At 31.9% G+C, this 20,072-nt stretch overlaps 2 protein-coding genes and 3 pseudogenes across 2 annotated transcripts; 2 read left to right on the top strand and 3 right to left on the bottom strand.

Moving 5' to 3' along the window:
- Nucleotides 1-1,191, top strand: part of LOC104787497 — a 6,108-nt pseudogene extending 4,917 nt beyond the window's left edge.
- On the bottom strand, nucleotides 1,338-1,908 carry LOC104787499 (defensin-like protein 226). Its single transcript, XM_010513097.2, has 2 exons — nucleotides 1,783-1,908; nucleotides 1,338-1,672 (listed from the first exon to the last, which is right to left on the bottom strand). The coding sequence occupies exons 1-2, from the start codon at nucleotides 1,847-1,849 to the stop codon at nucleotides 1,464-1,466; spliced, it is 276 nt and encodes a 91-aa protein (XP_010511399.1). The 5' UTR covers nucleotides 1,850-1,908; the 3' UTR covers nucleotides 1,338-1,463.
- LOC104787500 lies at nucleotides 8,801-10,200 on the bottom strand. Its single transcript, XM_010513102.1, has 6 exons — nucleotides 10,041-10,200; nucleotides 9,688-9,944; nucleotides 9,479-9,545; nucleotides 9,254-9,378; nucleotides 9,077-9,158; nucleotides 8,801-8,980 (listed from the first exon to the last, which is right to left on the bottom strand). Exons 1-6 carry the CDS (start codon nucleotides 10,085-10,087, stop codon nucleotides 8,911-8,913), a joined length of 648 nt encoding a protein of 215 aa, XP_010511404.1. The 5' UTR covers nucleotides 10,088-10,200; the 3' UTR covers nucleotides 8,801-8,910.
- On the bottom strand, nucleotides 15,317-16,016 carry LOC109133023 (annotated as a pseudogene).
- LOC104789520 overlaps nucleotides 17,293-20,072 on the top strand; it is a 4,533-nt pseudogene continuing 1,753 nt past the window's right edge.

Below are 20,072 nucleotides of genomic sequence, written 5' to 3'. Positions count from 1 at the left end.
AATTATCCAGAGCAAAGTTCTTATGGAATTGTAATGGTTGCAAATTCTATCAGAAACATAAAGGTATGTTCATTTATTTCCATCTGTCTTTCCTACAGAAACTGGTACTACTCCTTAAAAGCTGTTCTGTGATGATATATCTTTGCAGTGTGCTTTTGGGAATATGAAGTTTGAGGACATCCTTAAAGTGATCCGCATGGAAGATGAAATGATATGTGATGTTAAAACAGGAGGCTGTGGAAAGACAAACTTTGTTCACCACACTATAAGCAGATTCCCGCCTATCTTCACAGTTGGTAAAGTTTTGACGATGATTGTGACCTTATCTGCTCATTTCATTTATTGTGGTATGATCAAACGGTGTTGCTGTTTTTGTGTGTTTGCAAAATTAGTGTTGGAATGGGAGAAGAATGAAACGGAAACAGAAATATCTGAAACAACAAATGCTCTGGACTGGGAGATAGATATCAGCAGGCTATACGAAGGGTTAGAAGAACCAAAGACTAAGTATCGGCTTGTTTCAATGGTAAAATCTTAAATGGGGTCACAAGTATTTGTGCTATTGTTCTTCTGTATCTTTTCTCTGTTACAGTCTCGGAATATGGAAAATGCAGATTGGTTATGGTGAAGAAGGAAAACACATCTGCATGGCTTATAAACGGAACCGATGGGTCAGTCTCAGACATGGAACTTTAGCAGAAGAGGTAAGACGAAACAATTGTTTTTTGTCTCTTATGAGTTGAGTTTTGAACTTAAATAGGTGAGACATTATTGATATGTGTGGTGATGGCATAGGGTGTTGGTAACTGGAAGAGTCTGGTCAGAATCTGTGGAGAAAGAAGGGTTCGGCCAGAGATTCTCTTCTATGAAGCTGCTTGATCGATCATCGATATCACAAATAGTGACATCTTCCACTTCAAAAGCAGTTGTGTTTTTTATGTGATGCGAAACAATCACAGACAGAAGCAGAGACAATCTAAACATGAGAAGATGAGATATTGCAACTTTGCTGGAAGACTCCAAAATTCATATACATATCTTTTTGTTTGTTTGAAGGTTGAAATTTGATTCATCTTCTTCTTCTGGCTAACTTTTTAGTGTTGTGCGATAGACTAAACATTGGGAAGAATGTCCCGTACGTGGATATTTGTGATTTTTTAACTGAGTAGTAGATCATGATTTCCAAAGAAAGTTTGAAGCTTTAATTCGAACTGCTAAGATCTTACCATACAATATAACGATCTGAAAAATAGACGCTAGGAGTTACACGAGAATTGTAGTAACATTCATCATGCGATGTTAAAAAACAAAAAAAAAAAGAACAAACTTATTAAAAGTATTCTGCAATGAAAAATATTTAACTGGACACCAAAAACACCAAAATCTCTTTGTAGCTTCTCACTTATTTTTATTAGTAAAGAGATTTTTTTTGTGGTTATGGTAATATTTATAGTAAGAACTTCTTAACAATCATATTGACATTTACATAAACGCTCGGCAGGTTTACCCTTCCAGACAAAAGCGGCAGAGCATTCGCAACGTGCGACAAGATCTTTCGGCGCACCAGGTATTTTTTTGATGTCGCTTATGCATTGATTCTTCCCATTTGTTCCACATGTTCCAGGAAATTTTCTGTTCATGTCGCATCCCCACTTTGTTTTGGATTCCACCTCTATTTGTGTTATTATATATATACCAACGACAAATATATAATCAGGTTACAAAACTGTATTAATTAAGATAAAAAAAAATTGATAATGCGAAATAAAACTAAAATATTACCTCTAACATGGCTGAGAACGAGGAATGTGAGAATACAAGAAACCATAAACAAGACACCACATTTCATGACTCATAAAAATGATAAACCAGTCGTCTCTTTCTTTGTTTTTTTTGGTCAGCAACACTCGCAATAAATATGCTCCATACATGATAAAAGTAGATGTTGCTATTAATTAGGGAAAACAAATAGTAAAAGAGAAAGATGGAGCCAAGTCTACGTAAATCGATCGAATCGGTATTTTACTTTTTGAAAAGTTCTCCTATACAATTAATTTTCTAATCTATTCACATTCCCAAANAAAAAAAAAAAAAAAAAAAAAACTGGAGAAAAATATTCATGTTATAGAATAGAAGAAAATCATTAACATCTCACAAATTCATACATGTACAAAATAAAACTAAAAATTACCTTTAACATGGCTGAATTTATGTCGTAATTTAATCACAAATAAAAAAAAAATCAAATTTGAAAATATTTAGAGGTATCAAACCTTATTTAATCATTTTCACTATATATTCAAGGGGCATTCTCAAAAATGCCCCTTTTTCCATATCTCTTTTTAAAAATACCCCTTCATGTTGACCATTTTTAAAATTACCCTCTTTATATACAAAATGACCAAATTACCCTTTTTGAGTGACAGCAAGAATGTACAGTCGTCAAAATCGAAAATATTTTCCCGCCAAAAAAATTTCCCGCCAAAAATTTTTTTTCCCGCCAAAATCAAAAATTTTTCCCGAAAAAATTATTTTTTCCCGCCAAAAAAAAAATTTTCCCGCCAAAAATATTGAAATTTATACCTTTTAAAAATCTTGTAAATGCTTTTAAAAAACTTTTAAAAGCGTTTACAAGGTTTTTAAAAGGTTTTTAAACACATTGTAAACGCTTTTAAAAACCTTGTAAATGCTTTTAAAAAGCTTGTAAATGCTTTAAAAGGTTTTTAAACACCTTGTAAACGCTTTTAAAAACTTTTTAAAAGCATTTAAAAGGTGTTTAAAAACCTTTTAAAAATTTTATAAAAACTTTTACAAGGTTTTTAAAAACATTGTAAAAGGGTTTAGAAGGTGTTTAAAAACCTTTTAAAAATCCTTTTAAAAACCATTTGAAAACCTTTTAAAAACCTTTTAAAAACCTTTTAAAACCTTTTAAAAACCTTTTAAAAATCTTGTAAAAGCGTTTACAAGTTGTTTAAAAAACCTTTTAAAACTCTTTAAAAAATCTTGTAAAAGCCTTTACAAGGTGTTTATAAGGCTTTTATAAGGTAGAAACCTTATAAAACCTTTTAAAAACCTTGTAAATTTTTTTTGGCGGGAAAAATTTTGGCGGGAAAATTTTTTTTTTCGAAATTTTTTATCAAAAGTTTTTTGACAAAAAAATTTTTGGCGGGAAAATTTTTTTGAAAAATTTTTGGCGGGAAAATATGTCGGAAATTTTTTGGCGGGAAAATTTTGTTTTTCTTTTTATTGAATAAAATAATTTTCATCTAAGGGTAAAATGGTCATTAAAAATTAAAAGAGGGCATAAATAAAAATGGCCAGAAAAGAGGGTATTTTTGAAAAGGGGTATATCAAAAGGGGCATTTTTAACAAATTCTCTATATTCAACTCGTCGTCTACCATAACTCATACCATAATATGACCAAATTATTAATATATAAAAAATCCTCTTCAATCAAATAACAATATTAGAGATAATTTTCAATCAAGTAAAATATTCTAAACTAGGTAATATTCAAGTAAAACGATTTAAAGAAAATTATTATAAGTAAAATTATTATCCTATAACCAATATCTATTTGTGTCAAACATAATATCTAACTAAAGTTTTTATTTATTTATTCAAAGCTGCATTTTTTGTGTAAAAAATACGTTTCACCCGTGAAATCTTTGAATGTGTAAGAGGTTTTATGGTAGAAAAAATATTGATAAATGTTACTATTTATTGCAACATGTCTTTTGTATGGTTTAAAAAACAAATTCATATCTCTTATGTTTTATTTTGTAATCATAACAATTTTGCATGTTTCTTATGTAACCATAACCACATATACTAAATTACTCGGTAGTTTAATTAATTAATTTTATTATATGTTAGTAACAATCAGATTCTAAACTAAATTTTCTGAAGATAATCTAATTTATTGATTTAATATTTTTGATTAGGCTATTTAAATCTTGTGAGTTAGTCAGTTTGTTAATATTTTTTATAAATGACGGATTATTACCAAAAGAACTATTATGAAAAAATTAATGAAATTCCAAAATCAACGTATTCTTGTAAGAATACATTTCACATGTGAAATATATGAATGTGGTAAAGAAAATATTTATAAAATTTTACAATTTATGGCAATATATATTTTTGTGTGCTTTAAAAATAAAATTATATTTATGGTTAATCGAGTAACTATAACAATTTTGCATAATCTAATAACCACTCATTTTAAATATATTATGTTTTTTTTTGGGTACTAAGTTTATTTATAATGATAAGAGTTATTGTCTCATTCCTTTTTAATAGCACATAGATGAATGTACAGTTAGAACATATATTCCTATTGGGTTATCAATATTTCTATTTTTAATAAATAATCACACTAAATGTTGAGATTAATTAGTTGACATACTTAGATATATAAAAATAATCACACATCATGATATCCCCTAATTTGTTGTCATTTTTATATTTATTTATGAATATATATAAATCTATATTTATTGGAAATTAAGTTTCTTTTAATGAGTTGGAGATAATTAAGGGGTAATATACTTCTTTTATAATTAATTATAATAACTATTGAAAGCTTGTTATTTAAACTATTATGGTAATAATACTAACATAAAAATATAACATTATTTTTTATATGATTTTGTTAATAAGTTATATGTTTTTTATTTTTATTAACTTTATATTAATTGATATGATAGCCTTTTTAGAATATTTAACTTATATTGATTTTGAGAAATCAATATAAAATCAATATAAATTTGACTTATATATTTGTAAGTGAAATTTAACTTTGACTTGTATATTTGTAAGTAAACTTTAGTGAAATTTTGCCTTAAAATAGTATGTAATTATTTAATTAATTTTATTATGTCTTATATAAATTTGTGAGAAATGATGAGATATCTAATTATTATTCAGTTAATTGTTTTTTTGAAAATATAATGGCATGTTAATGTAATTAAGTAAAAAATTTAAGGGTATTTTGCTAAAAAATTCACAGAGCTCTCTGGCGGCGATACATCAGCTTTTTCAAGAGTGTGCTTCTCTATTAATATATAGGGGATTAATTTTATTATGTGTTATATAAATATGTGTGAGAAATGATGAGATATCTAATTATTATTCAGTTAATTGTTTTTTTGAAAATATAATGGCATGTTAATGTAATTAAGTAGAAAATTTAAGGGTATTTTGCTAAAAAAACTCACAGAGCTCTCTGGCGGCGACACATCAGCTTTTTCAAGAGTGTGCTTCCCTATTAATATATAGGGGATATATTTAAATATATCAAATTGGTATATTTATAATTTTTTGCAATGGTGAATATTTATCGTATTCTTTAAAAGATATCAAGTTAAGCTATTTTTTATTTTTCAACTTTAAATATTTTAAATATTTATTTGTTTTCTATAATTATGCATTTCAACCAAAAATTGTATGAAATTATATATTCAAATTTTGATGTATATTAAGTAAATGTTATTATTTTCCAAAAAATAATTCTGTTACACTGTTATTTTTTAAATAATATATGTTTCACTTACCACTTATCTTTATATTTGATGTGGAATTTTTATCCCATTAATAATTTTTATTCATAAGTTGAACAATTTCATCTATATATTAATTTACTTTATAGTTGAAATCCAAAATTATCAAAAACATCCAAAATTACCAGAAAAAATCCTGAAATATCCAAAATTTCTCAAAATTATCCAAATTATTCATAACCCCTATAAGAAAAAGACCCAAACTACACAAAATATATGAATTAACAAAAAAATATCGGTAATAGAACTACTCAAACTATTTAAAATACTCAAAAGTCAATGAAATACCACAAAACTAAGTAAAAAGGTGTTAATAGGCTAGTTAGATTCGGGTACTTTTTAGGTATCCATTTGGGGTTCGGGTTGGAGTTTTTTGGGTAACTAAAATTCTGACTTTTAAAATATGTTTGAATGTTTTTAAAGTTTAAATTTGAATTCAGATCGGATATTTCAAGCCGGATTCATTTCAGATCTTCAGGTCCGGATATTTTGTCCAGGCCCGGCCCACCCATAAAGCAGCCAAAGCATTTGCTTTAGGCCACACAATATATCAAAAAATTTAGGACTACAACTTTAAAAGATTAGGTAGGTCAGTTGGCTATGTATCATATAATTATATAGCTTGTCTATGTTCGATTCTTCTTCTCTCCAACTTCCTTATCACGTTGCTTTCGTTTACATGTTTTGTTTTCTTTTTCTTTTTTTGGTTAGAGTTGTTGAAATTTGTAAGTAAACTTTGCTTAATTCCTCTTTTCAACAATAAAATATTCAAATATTAGATTTAAATTCTACTACATATTAAAATATTCAATTTCTTCAGAAAAAATCTACACAAAACATATTGATCATTGTTGTTACTTGGGTAAGCTTTTATTTTTTCTCCTCATTGACCTTAATCCTTTTTATTGTAATAACTAGCAATTGACCCGCGCTACGCGCGGAAGTTAGATGAGGGTGTTTTTTTCGGTTGTTTTGTTAATTTATTTTTTTTGTTATGTATTTTCCTCTTTTCGTAAGGTTATGTTGTTAGTATGTTTTCTTTTGCTCTTTTGTTAATTTGTTTTGCTCTTTTGTTGGTTTATTTTTCCCTCTATGTTTTTCAGCTAATTTAGTCTAATTTTTTTTTCTCTTGTAGTGAGATTATGGTTTGTTTTGTTTCTTTTTTAAACAATTTTTTAGTATTTTAAATTTTCGTCTGTATCTGCTACTCACTTTCTTTTCTTTGTTTCTGTTGTTTTTTATATGAACAATACTTGGGTTCACCCCTAGGGGTGAACCTCTCCATTCACCCCTAGGGGTGAACCTCTCCATTCACCCCCTTATAAGATAAGGAAATAAAATCTGTATATATTATTATAAAATTAAAAAAATTTAAACCGCTCTTTAATAAACCCAAACCAACATATATAAAATCTAAACCCTAACCATCTCATTTGTGAACCCAAACCGACATATAATTTTGTTCTAATCGTGAAATCTAAACCCTAACATCTCATTTGTGAACCCAAACCGACATATAATTTTGTTCTACTTGTAAAATCTAAACCCTAACCATCTCATTTGTACCCAAACCGACATATAATTTCATTCTAATTGTAAAATCTAAACCCTAACCACCTCATTTGTAAAACCAAATTCACATATAATTTCGTTTTAGTTGTAAAATCTAAACCCTAACCAATTCATTTGTAAACCCAAACCGACATATAATTTTATTCTAATTTTAAAAATCTAAACCAAGCTAATATTTAAATTTCCTTAAGTAAAAGTATACAGAATTTGTTTCCTTAATTTGATTTGCTTTTTAATTTAATTTTGATTTATTTTTTAAATGAAATATTAGATGGAAGATTCTGATTGGCTGAGAGAAGAAGGGGTGAATGGAGAGGTTCACCCCTAGGGGTGAACCTAAGTATTTTTCTTTTTATATTGTGGTTTTGGTTTTTATTTGGTGTTTTTTGCATTAAGTAGATTATATTGAGAAGTTTTACAAATTTGTTAGTAATTAGTTGTGTTTATTTTGAAATTTGGTTTTGTATTTCATGTTTTTAAAATAGGTTTTATTGTATATGTTGATTTGTGGTTGTAATTGTTTTTTTGGTTTTTTTTTTCCTTTTTTTTTGTGTTTGGTTAGATTGATTGTTTATTGTATTTAACTCAGGGGAGGTTAGGGGGGTGTATTCAACTTGACATTTTTGGTGATTTGTATAAAAGTTACAAATCCTAAATCCTATGTTATTCAATCTTGGATTTTAAAAAGTCTTCTGAAATCCACTGTTATTGAATTGATGATTTAAAAATCCACTTTAAATTTCACTGTTATTCAAAACAGTTTGTGGATTTGGATTTTAATAAGTTTTAGGAATTATAGAGGATTTGAGAGAATTTGTTTTGTTAAAAATACAGAATTTCAAATCTCATGGTTTTAGGTGGGATTTGAAAGAATTTTACAATAAATCATATCAACTTCCCTAAAATCTATCAAAATTCCAAATTTACTAAATCCTATAGAATCCTCCAAAATCATTGTTTCAATACACCCCCCTCAATGTGTGAGGATTGTTTGTCAATGATTTCCTCATTGGCTTACTTTGGGAGTTTGAGTTTGTTTAATTTTTAATAATGTTTTCAGATTTCTTACATTTGGCTTTTTGGTGGGTTTTTTATTTTGTTACATTGATTGGGCCCAAATATCAATTCTAGCCTTAAAATCTAGTGGTCTATTGGGTCAACAATGGATTTTATTTATTTGAGGATGTTATATTATCTCTATTTGAATAGGAAGGAGTTAATTATCTCTTCAGGCCTAATAATATTATCTCTATTTGAACGGGAAAGAGTTAATTCATTTTTCGATCTAGAGGACAGTAGAAGGATTGGAGCTCAAATTTTAAAGTTAAACCATCCATTGTATCGATGCTGAACAGTATTATTTTCTTGCTTGTTTGGTTGATTTTGCCTTGGCTTCCCATTGCTTGTGGGTAATTGGTTCTTCCCTGGTTTCTTCGTTGAACGGAACTGTTAATTCGAGTTGTGTTTTCAAATTATTTAAGTGTCTTCTTACCTTTGATTCTCTAATTAATTAATTGTTATTTTTTGGAGGTCAGTTTTGTTTTATCTTTTTGATTCATTAGGGCCGTTTCTGTTTTTGTTTTGATTAATTGTGATTTTTGTTTTCTTTTTTTTTGTTAGTTTTTTTTTGCGTTTGTATTAATTTTGAAATAGTTCTGTTTTTGCTCTTTTTAAATAGTTTTGGGGAGCTTTTGTTGGGGCCGATTTTATTTACAAACATTGATGTTCTGTGGGGAACTAAATGTGGAACTCATAGTTGAGTATCTGTTTCGTGTTCTAACAGTGTCTGCATCTTTGACCTTGTTTGTGTTTGGTGATGGTTGTGTAAATGGCTCTCCCCTTCAACCTGTTTGGTGGTGTTGTTAGGGGTTGGTGTAGGTTGAATATTAAGATTGAATGTGTGAGTCAAATACACATGATTTCAAAACAACTCTTCCAATACCTTTCAGCGAACTCTTGTGTTGTTGTCAAGTCTCCATCAGAATAAAACTTGGTCCCAGACATAGCATTAAGATAAAGTACACCTGAAGAGTATGGTTGGGTTAGAAATGACATAATATTTGAAAACAAAGTGCACATTTTAATGACGTCAAATAATTATGAACATGAACTGTTTCACCTGCAAAGATCTTTGGGTTTATATTGGTCGCTAAGAGTATATAAGTCCCCTCATCATTCTTGCTAAAGACCTTCTCCAATGAGGTTGCATGGTCGTCAGATGCACTTAGACGGACATTCTGACCACTATAACAAAAGGCAACATGTGGTGAAGGTAGTAAAATGCATAAATGGAGAGGAGAAGTTCTATATGGTGAGAATTTGATGAAAGACAGTGAGGGAAAACCTTTCAAGACACAGATGGACTAAGATCTTCTCCAAAGTTTGTGACATCCCATTAGTTTTGGTGGAAACTACTTCGCCCATGACATCAAATAAGAGCAAAACCATATAGTTTAACATTTAATTTCCAAGAAAATATACTATAGATGCAACGAAATTGAGAAATTTTTCAATGATTATCTACATATTTGGAACTACAAAACTTAGACAAACCTGGGAGCTCCGTATTGGTGTTCGCCAGCGACACTAACTCTTCATGAGTCCTTAAGCGGAAAAACTCTTTTGGAATAACACAAAAATACTCTTCTACCTCTTCAAAAAAAGTGGCTGTTGTAAACCGTATAGAAAAGTGGAAATCCGACAATTTGAAATGGGTGTTGCTTCTAGTGACGTCAAAGGCAGATATTATATACATAGCTCCATCACGCAGAGCATGTTCGAATTTAGGAAGGTAGGTGAGGTAAAAAAGCCTTGCATCAAAGTAGATTGGAAAAGAGGGAAATATTAACAAAAGGGTAGGTACATAATTAAGAATGAATCAAGAGGAGAATGGAGATTGAGGGAACCTTTTTGTCAATAAGAAGGAAATCAACACCCATGAGTTGTCCCACATTTTTTAACTTTTTGAGCAGGCCTTGGTACGGAGTTCATATTTGTTAGAAGAGAAGCGTAAGGCCAAGTGTAAGTTGAGGAAATGACTATAGCAAGAAATCTATAGAAAACATTTAGGAATATAGAAAACGCAAGGAGTTTAANTAAGAATGAATCAAGAGGAGAATGGAGATTGAGGAACCTTTTCGTCAATGAGAAGGAAATCAACACCCATGAGTTGTCCCACATTTTTTAACTTTTCGAGCAGGCCAGAAACGGAGAATCCTTCCTAGGATTTGTTGGTACGAACTTCATATTTGTTAGAAGAGAAGCGTAAGGCCAAGTGTAAGTTGAGGAAATGACTATAGCAAGAAATCTATAGAAAACATTTAGGAATATAGAAAACGCAAGGAGTTTAATATAAACACCCTACATGGTTGTTTGCAAGGTGGAACGCAGGTTCCAAAAATATATGAAACTATGTCTTCGTACACCTATACTTGGTTCTATAAAATTTCAGAGGAAGGATATATGAAAGACTAACCGAAACAGCTGATCTAGAATACTTGAAAGAGATCTCTTGTTCATCGGAGTTGAACCGGTGGGCATGGATCGACCTACTACGCTTACTATAGACTTTGTCTCGAGTGAATACAACTTGGCAACCGCTTTTATTTTATCGTCTTTGATCTTGGTGGAGTTCGCAGAACCATTTCCCCAAACCATGTGCATGAAAACACTATATAGGCAAAGATTAACATATCTTTAGGTTAAGAATATATTTGTAAAATAATAAAGAATTCTAATGGAGAATTAGCTACCAATCCAAACCCAAATAATAGTCGAAGATATCAATAAGACTCTCTTTATTCTAGTATCAAAATTAACTTTATAAGAACAAATAAATCTTAAAACATTAGTCTTATCCTGATGTAGTAGAAAAGAAACTGATCATAATTCATGTATAGCATATTGAAAGAAAAGCATAGAGAAACGAAATATATTAGATAATGATTTTAGCAACTAATATTCTTATATACTCAAATGATTGGATCTTAAAAAATATTTTGGAATTCTGAGACCATAAAGATACTATATGATTATACATTTTAACCTTAGAAACATAAAAGTTAAAGAAGAGACGTGGAGGCAAATGGCAGTCTTTGACCATTAGGGTCAACAAAGTCGTGCGTGCATGTCATGTGTTCTTACTTCCTCTTTTTTGATAATGATGAGCGAAACCCTATATGTCATTTTATATATTTGGTCCATGCTTGATTAGTTGATTTGATACTATTTCTGTCACGAATTTTTGTTCGTTTAATTAAAGTGATATTAGTTACTTTAAAATTCTATAATCACCGTTTGAAATTCACTAGATGAGAGCTGGTCGAACCCACTATTCATATTCGTGTGTGTTATATTTTGCAGTACAACTTTATCAAAAGTGTTCAGGTGGGAACAGGTTCAACTTCTTGGATATTAAGGAGCCAAAAAGCTTCATTCACTCGCTTTTCGTTTTTGTTATTGGAGTTAGAAAATGCTGAAGCACTAATCGAACTTTTCTGTAGTACTATTTTTTTTATCGATTATACTTGATTATCACAAAACCAAGAAAAGTTTTATAATAATACACCTAAGGTCTAGGTGTCTGATTAGTCAATTAGACGTTTGAGCTTTTTAGTTTACTACTATAAAATAAACATAAATTATTTCTAGAAAGCTTTGGATTTCAATCATTTAAAATAGTACTGCAAAACATATGTATTTCTAGAAAGCTTTGGATTTCAATCATACTGTATTTCTAGACAAACATATGTATTTTAGTTACATAAATAACTAATTAATCTATTAAAGATATCCCCAAAGTTCTGATAGGTTGAATGATAAATTCCTTTACCATAAATTAAATACATTTTCACATTCAATCATCTATGTATGTCGTGTGATACCTTTAGTTTCAATAATTAAAGCTCTATCAACTCATACAAACTATACAGTTTATCAGTTCCAGTTATATAACTATTCCATGAAAGTATAAACTTTGAACTAACTACTCATGTCAGTTTGACAAAAAAAGTAAAGACAAAAGAACCACTCATGTCAATTCTTCTTAGTTGAGTGTGAGTGTGACACTAAAATTATGAATGTTTCGATGATCAGAGCAGGTACTGTGGTTGGTAATATGTATTGTTATTGGTAAATGGCAATCTTTCAACTTATGAGTTAACATATATAAAAGTTAATATTTAGTTGTTTGATAGGTCACAATCTAATATATTCGCTAAGTATTTTTTACTTATCCTTAATTTCGTCAAAACAATGAGAAAAATCAATTACCGTGATGTCCTTGCCGTTCAGGGACATACGTTTCTCCTTTCTAACCATCGACTGTCTAAAAAAATCGAAATCGTTGACTGATATTTCATTGTTTATATGACCTAATAATTTTTTTTTTAAATAGCATCATCAACAAATGGGTAGTGTCTACATTCATCTATGCTATATTTTGTATGAGATATATATGAAATATAACAAAGACCAAAGACAAGCTGACAAATAATTAGGAAATTTAAATAAGAAATCAAAAGTCAAAACTCAAAACTCAACGTTTACGCTTAGTTGAATTAGAGATACATGTATAAAGTTTTCAACATCCACTCCACTAATGTCGTTTCTTATCACTTATTTAAGATTAACAATTTTTAGTAATCGGATAAATTATACGGACCGTAACAGACTTTGCATAAAATATAGTTTATTTGTCTTTTTTAGTTTACGTTTTTTAAAATATACATCACGACGACATCGCCTTTTTCTCTACGATTCTTTGAACTAACAACTAACAACTTTGAGTGTCAAATGAACTAAGAGCCGTCTATTATTTTTTAGTAGTAAATAGTAAGGTAGATGTGTCTAATTAATAGCAAGTCTTACATTTACATTCATCCATATTGGTTACAATAATGTCCCCATTTATTTAATTACAAAATGGTCTTTACCTTTTCAACTATCTGTCCATTTGAGCAGTCCTCAAAATAACATCCTCTACACCTCTAGCTTTCTCAGGTTTTACCAGGGCAATTCGAGCAACTATAGAGCACAAAGAAGAAGAAAGAGAAGCATCAAAGATATGTAAACACAATATTGTGTCTCCCTCGAGCTTTGGAAGATCATCATATTGGCGACTTAATGAAGGAAGAAGGGAGAGTAACTAATTGAACTCCCAAGACATATTAGATGGGACTTACTTCTCTCTCTGGCTTAGGAAGACAATATTTGACTAAGCATCGTTTGTTTACGTTCATCAGCTTCCCTACACGAAAATGTTTCAATCAGACAATACATTACTTCAAAAACAGAATTCCAAACCAAACAAAAATCATATATGAATGCCAACTAAAACACAAGGATACACACCTTCTAGCATCATCCTGTTGTTTCTCTTGCTCTGGATTTTGCTGATTACCACCATGCTTACCCTGCAAAATTATGCAGTTTAGTGAAGATCTCACAAGGGAAACAAGTTATCTGAGAAGAAATCAGATATCATTAAAGGTATATTAAGAAATTTAGACAAAACCATGAGGATAGAAATTAGGAGGAGTTCAAAATAACTACACCCAGGATTTTATATCAGAAAGAAACATTGAATACAACCTCTCTTAATTTTTCCTACAACATGTTTTTTAACCCCCTCTAAAAGGAGCAAATTCATGGCGTATCGATTATCCACCTATTCTGCAAGTGATCTACTTAATATTGGAGACAGGAAATATTGAAAGACTTAAAACTAAGACAGACCTGGAAGATCAGTATTGGTGTTGGCAAGAGAGACCAGCTGCTCATGAGTACGGAACCTGAAAAACTCTTTTGGGAAACTACCGTAAGACTCGTCAAGTTGATCAAAAACAGTGGTAGATATGAAACGTATTGAGAAGGGGGAATTGGTAAGCTTGAAACGTGAGTTGCTTCTGGTGACTTCAAAGTCTGACATAATATAAACTCTCCCCATCACGCGGCGAATTCTCAAATTTCGATAGGTGGGTAACATTGATCGACCCTTGGATGACACAACTCTACAGAAAAACAACAAATAGATATTTTTTTCCAAAATCGACTGATTGAGATATCAAGTAGAGATGGGAGAAACCTTTTCGTCAATGAGTAGGAAGTCCACTCCCATTAGTTGGCCTCCTTTTTTGACGTTTCGGGCTTGCCAGTGACGAAGCATCCTCCCTACAATCTGTTGGTGTAGGCGACCGGCCTTGAGGTTTGCGAAGGAAACAACACTGGAATCCATTATATTAAAAACGAATTTTAAAGAGAGAAGGAATTGTAAGATGAATGTTATTGGAGAAGATGGGATTATACAGGAATTCAAGTTACACAAAGTAAAGGGGAAGTAGTGGGGCTACTATTGAAAGAGAAATCATTGAAGGACATCTTTTAACGGTTTCAGAGCTATACGAGACGATAGCGATGGAAGTGAGGAACCATCAAGAGGCGTGGCGCTTCAGATTTCTCATCGGCAGACGGTGGAGAAGAGAATCGTACAGAAAGGGTTTTATTTGGACAATAGAGTAAACGAATAATGATATTTTGGGCCCTGAGAGAAAAGTTAAGCTGGGCTTCCGAAGACATAAGAGACAAATATTTACATAAATGGGCTGTGTGGGAAACTATAGGCTACAGAAATTGGCTCTCTCGAAAAATATGGCCTAATTACACAAATGGATATGCTGACGTGGCATCACCAGAAGTGAGAAAAAGCCAACTTTATATATATAGATATTATATTATCATAGTCACAAGACAAGTTGAATAGATTAGCAATGACGTCTATCGAAAAAGATATGATCAAAGAACTCGAGTACGAGAAGCATTTGCTGCGATGAAAGTTAGAAAATTTGTTTTTAGATTATTTTACATTTTTAAATTATTCAATAATTTTTGAATTAAATTGTAGTATTTTAATGAAAATTTTTTTAGTTAGATTTTACATATAAAATATGCTTTAGGCCACTAAAAACCAAGGACCGGTCCTGATTTTGTCCAGCATTTCACAAATATATGATTTTGCACTAATTCATATATATATTGAAGTAACATATTTAAATTATTGTTTTGTCAAAGTATAAGTTAGTACGGGAACATATTTGATGTATAAACCAAACATATTTTTTTACTTTTAATATGAAAAACCTTTTCCACCAAAACACTTTATAGGCCCCCTCGTATTTTATTAGCAAAGAGATTTCTGGTTATGGTGATATAAGTAAGAACTTAACAATCATATTGACATTTACATAAACGTTGGGGAGGTTGACCCGGCCAAACAAAAGCGGCAGAGCATTCGCAACGTATGACAAGATCTTTTGGCGCACGAGGCATTTTCTTGATGTCGCTTATGCATGTACTCTTCCCATTAGTTCCACATGTTCCAGGAAATTGTCTGTTCATGTCGCAGCCCCCACTTTGTTTTGGACTCCACGGCCGTGTTCTTTTCTATGTCGCTTGAGCGACTTAAAAAACAACTAGATTTTCAATTAAATTTAAATCAAGCGATCAATTATAAGTGAGAGACGGAGAAAAACTAAGAAAAGTTGGTCGCCGCGTCGATTAAAATGGACGCTGGATAATCCAGCGACAGCAGCATCATCAATAACCAGGGATCTGGAGAAAGAATTCTCTCACAACAAAAATCCAGCGACATGAAAAGGGGGAAGGTGTGTGTAAATTTCAGTCGCCGGAGCTGTCGCTAGCGACATAGAAAAGAACAGGGCCCACCTCTATAGTGAGAAAAAAACATCATCAAATAACAGAAAATATTAAGATTATAAGATAAGAAGTTGTTAATGTGAAATATAAAACTAAAAATTACCTCTAACATAGCATAGAACGAGGAATGTGAGAATACAAGAAACCGTAAACAAAACATCACATTTCATAATTCAGAATATGAGAAACAAGTCGTCTCTCTTAGAAATATATTGTTTTTCTTTTTTGCCAACAACACTCATAATATATATACTCAAGTAACCCAACACACATAAAATTAGATGTTGCTATTATTAACTAGGAGGAAGAAGACTAGAGACAATTCTACGAAATCGATGGAATCGGTCTTTTATTTTTTTTTTGAAAAGTTCTCTTATACAAAATTTAATTTTCTAATCCATTCATCACATCTCCAACAAAAAACTTTTTAAAAACTCATATTATAAATTAGGAAATTCGTAAGTAGAAGTATCACAATATTTTGGTATTTGTATATCAATCTTATTTACATTACATTTCAAAAAAAGAAGATGACCAAAAAAAAGATATGCATCAAATATGTCGGATTTTCTTTGCATTTTATATAAGTTGGAAAAATTAAAGGAAAGAAAATGTAGTTGTGCTAAAACTATACTGTAAAAAAATAATATTAAACTAGATCCGATATTTCTTAATTTTCTATAGTAAGTTCCCCTTTTTAAATACTTTTAGATAATATCAGATTACAAGTTACAGAAATATGAAAATAATTTCTAATTTTTGACGTTGTGTTCATAATTTAATTTTAGAATGTAACTGCGGAAAACATTTAATTTACAACATATATGGTAAATCAAAATAAGATATTCTTTTGTTTGATTTGTTTTTTTTGGGTAAATAAAAATTAAAGATAGAATTTATTTTCTAATTTAATTTATAAGATAATTTAAATGGTAATTATGATATTTAGCATAGAAAAAGTAGTGGTTCAATAAATAACTACAAAAGTCACACATTTCACAAATTAAACTACAAAAAAAAATGGGCAATTTTTAACATGAATGTTACACAGTTGTTTATGTTAGAACGAACATTCATGTTAGTCACACAGTTGTTTATTAACGCGTGGATCTTTTACTACTGCCGTATTATCTGTTTCTATATTCAGTTATACTGGGAAGGTGCGTGCAATAAAATCAAGTAAGGTATGTAGCTTGCTTAAAAAAGATTTAAAAAAAAAAAAAAGGAGTGCCCACAGGGTGTTCGACACAATTCCTGAATGGATTTTTCGTGTTCAAAAAAGAAAAAAAAAAATAAAAAACCACGAACTGCTCGTCTCTCTTTGTCACGTGGATCTCACGTGATTAAAAGGTTCAACATCTTTGTTTACGTAAAAAGCCTTTCATCTTGTTGTTATCATCAATTTCCGTTGATTTGTTCCCGCCTCGCGAAAGCCCTTGACAGAGACCAAGAAAACGCAAGAAAGCCCTTGAGAGAATCATGGAGCCTTGTTACCATTCTGGCTGGGACGCAGAAAAACACAAACTTGCCCAACGTTACTACGAACAAGGAGATCACATGACGGCCTTGGAGGTGATTGAAGATTCGTTTTTGAAGATCCGTGGGAAGCACAAGCTTCCATCAGATCTTCATTACCTACAAGGTACTATCTTCATGGAACTAGCGAGGAAGACGACAGAGAACAGTGACTTGAAATTTGTCTTCTTGCTGGCTTCTGTTGAATGCTTTTTGGAAGATTACATGGTACAAGCGTTCGCTGCAGTTTCTCTCTTCCAATTGGGCGAACATCTTGGCTCAGCATTGTATTACAGGAAAGCCGTCAAGATTGCAAAACAGAGTTTTGATCATTTGAGATCGCTCGAGCTCGAGCTAGCTACTAAACGTGAACTTGAACGTATAATCGAAATGGCACAGTCTAGGATCCTCCACGGTCTTACTCCGAAAAACTCTGACACAAAACATAGGGAGCCAAAGGAGACTCGAATCAAGATAAGGAGTGACTCGCTCACCATTGAGGTGAAAAGATTGAGGTCGTATTGGGCGAGTATGAATGCTGAGAGAGAGTAAAAAGAACTTCATGAAAGTAAGCATTACAGAGCTTACAAGTTATGTCGAGAGACTATATGGCACTGAAGGGCTGGATGCTTTGGAGCAAGTTCTTGAATCTGCAAGGATAAACAAAAAAATGGAAATTTTGGATGTGTCGAGTTTGTTCACACAAGTTCTTTTATCCTAAAAAGTTTAAGAATCATCTTGAACAAGTTCATGCCGCAAAATATAAACCTCTGAAAGAGGATATGGCTCAGAGGGTAGATGAAGTCTGGGCTGGTATGATATCGGTTGCAGATTGGGAACCTCTGGATCCAGTAGCTGCCGCTGAAATGATCAAGAACCGGCTCGAATTTGTGAAACAGTTTGCATATGTGAGTGGATGGTCCAAAGACTGGCCTTTGGCTGCAGATGAAGACCGCTGCAGGTTACTCAAGGAAATCCAATTGCTACTTGTTTCGTTCCGGGAGCGGAGGATTCTCTCTTGTAGCATTCAAGACTGGCTGATGCAGTTTCCGGTGAAGTATCTTGCACAATTTCAAGTTTCCGAGCTCACTCTTGCTACCGAGTGCCGTTTGCTGGAAACACCTCAGAGTATCTGCTTTTTGGAATGTCCTGAACTCAATCAAATTCTAGACCTACTCAAACGCATCAAGTGTGAAAGGGATGATGGTACAGGACTGATTTCAAAGGTAACAGACAGTTTATGGCGTCGTACTAGAGTTAAAGAAAATATTGATATTGACCATGAATTTTCATTTATGCTTCTGGATAAAAGACTTCTCAGAGGAAAGATTGCTTCATTCGATGATCAAGGGTCAATAGATGTTTGTGATCACAATGTTTACTATGCCAAGACACATCCTCAGGGCGATGATTTCATAACCTGGTTACTTGACTACTCTTTGATAGATAAGAGCTTTGCGTTTCCCAGATCTATCAGGTCACACAATCTTGATACAAGGGTGGCTGTTCTGAGAGCCATTCACTTCACGCGGAGGACTTTGGTAGCCAGATATGCAAAGAAGTGGCGGATCCTATGTTATGATGAATGTCTTAATCAGGCCAAGAACTTTTGTATACAAGAAGATGAAAGTAGAATGAATGTTCTGGTAGATCAAAGGAACATTTATGCATCTCTTCTATACAAGAAATGTGAAGAGCAGTTAACGATAGATGTCGAAGATCCTCATGTTACAGAACTATTCTTGTGTGCAGTACGAGATGTTCTCGAAGGTGCATCGCAACCGACATTTGATTTCACTAATGCAGAAGACTGCCTGACACTTATACATGGTCATAAAAATCTCAGTGATGATATTGTGTTAAAGTCCATAGACCTTCTGAAATCAGTTGTCACCAAGCAGGTTCAGTCCTGTTCTAAGTTTTAATTTACATCAGATTAACATTTTTTGTTTTCGTGATATATATATTGACTCGCAGGTTCTGCTAGCCGATTCAAATATTTTGCTGGTTGAAAATTCAAGGATAAATTTGCTAGACGACCTTGTCAGGCTTTCTGTTTTTGACTACCGCTCTTATATCCTTCCCCTGCTGAAACGTTTCTTGCGGGTTAGTTTTTAACTTTGGTTTTGTACATAGAGCTTTCATCTTCCCCCTGATTTTCTCATTGCCTTATGTTTCAATTTATGTCTCTTCTTCTAGGAAGAGTTGGATGGAATTGTAGATATGGATGCCAAAGCCAAGTTAGCTTCAGTAGAAGCAGAACTTTTAGCCGAGGAAAAGAAAAAGAAGGGGAAGAAGTTAGGACCAAAGAACAAGAAACATAAAAGCAACAAGGTTGTGGAAGGTCTAAATTCTCTATTTGCTTCCATGAATTTTTGATTACTCAGTCGTAAGAATGAATTTCCTTCATGGTGTAATAGAGAACTTCAGCGAGCATGTCTAGTCATCTTGATCAGGATGTCGAACAGTAAGTACAAGTTTCTCAAGACTCTTTTTGCAAGTTTATAAATTGTTTTTAGGTCTCCTCTGAGCAAAACGTGTTCTTTTAATATGTCCAGTGAATCTTCTATTAACCTTGAACCGGGAGTTATATCACTAAAAGCGGCAGAAGAAGATTCTATGGAACCAGAAGAAAGGGATCGATTGGAAACTTTATCCCACACTAACAATCAAGAGGAAACTATTAAAGGTTAAACGAGAGCTTTGTAATT

Source organism: Camelina sativa, chromosome 5 (assembly GCF_000633955.1).
Source record: "Camelina sativa cultivar DH55 chromosome 5, Cs, whole genome shotgun sequence".
Lineage (NCBI taxonomy): Eukaryota > Viridiplantae > Streptophyta > Magnoliopsida > Brassicales > Brassicaceae > Camelina > Camelina sativa.
This window is presented reverse-complemented; position numbering and strand designations above follow the sequence as displayed.

Excerpts from the sequence above, each read along its gene's own strand:
- LOC104787500 (XM_010513102.1), bottom strand. The coding sequence starts at position 10,087 with ATGTGGGACAACTCATGGGTGTTGATTTCCTTCTTATTGACAAAAAG. Across the intron at positions 9,379-9,478 it reads GTCCATCTGTGTCTTGAAAG|TGGTCAGAATGTCCGTCTAA; the intron begins GTTTTCCCTCAC and ends CTTTTGTTATAG. Across the intron at positions 9,159-9,253 it reads AAACCCAAAGATCTTTGCAG|GTGTACTTTATCTTAATGCT; the intron begins GTGAAACAGTTC and ends CATACTCTTCAG.
- LOC104787499 (XM_010513097.2), bottom strand. The coding sequence starts at position 1,849 with ATGAAATGTGGTGTCTTGTTTATGGTTTCTTGTATTCTCACATTCCTC. Across the intron at positions 1,673-1,782 it reads CGTTCTCAGCCATGTTAGAG|AGGTGGAATCCAAAACAAAG; the intron begins GTAATATTTTAG and ends TAACACAAATAG.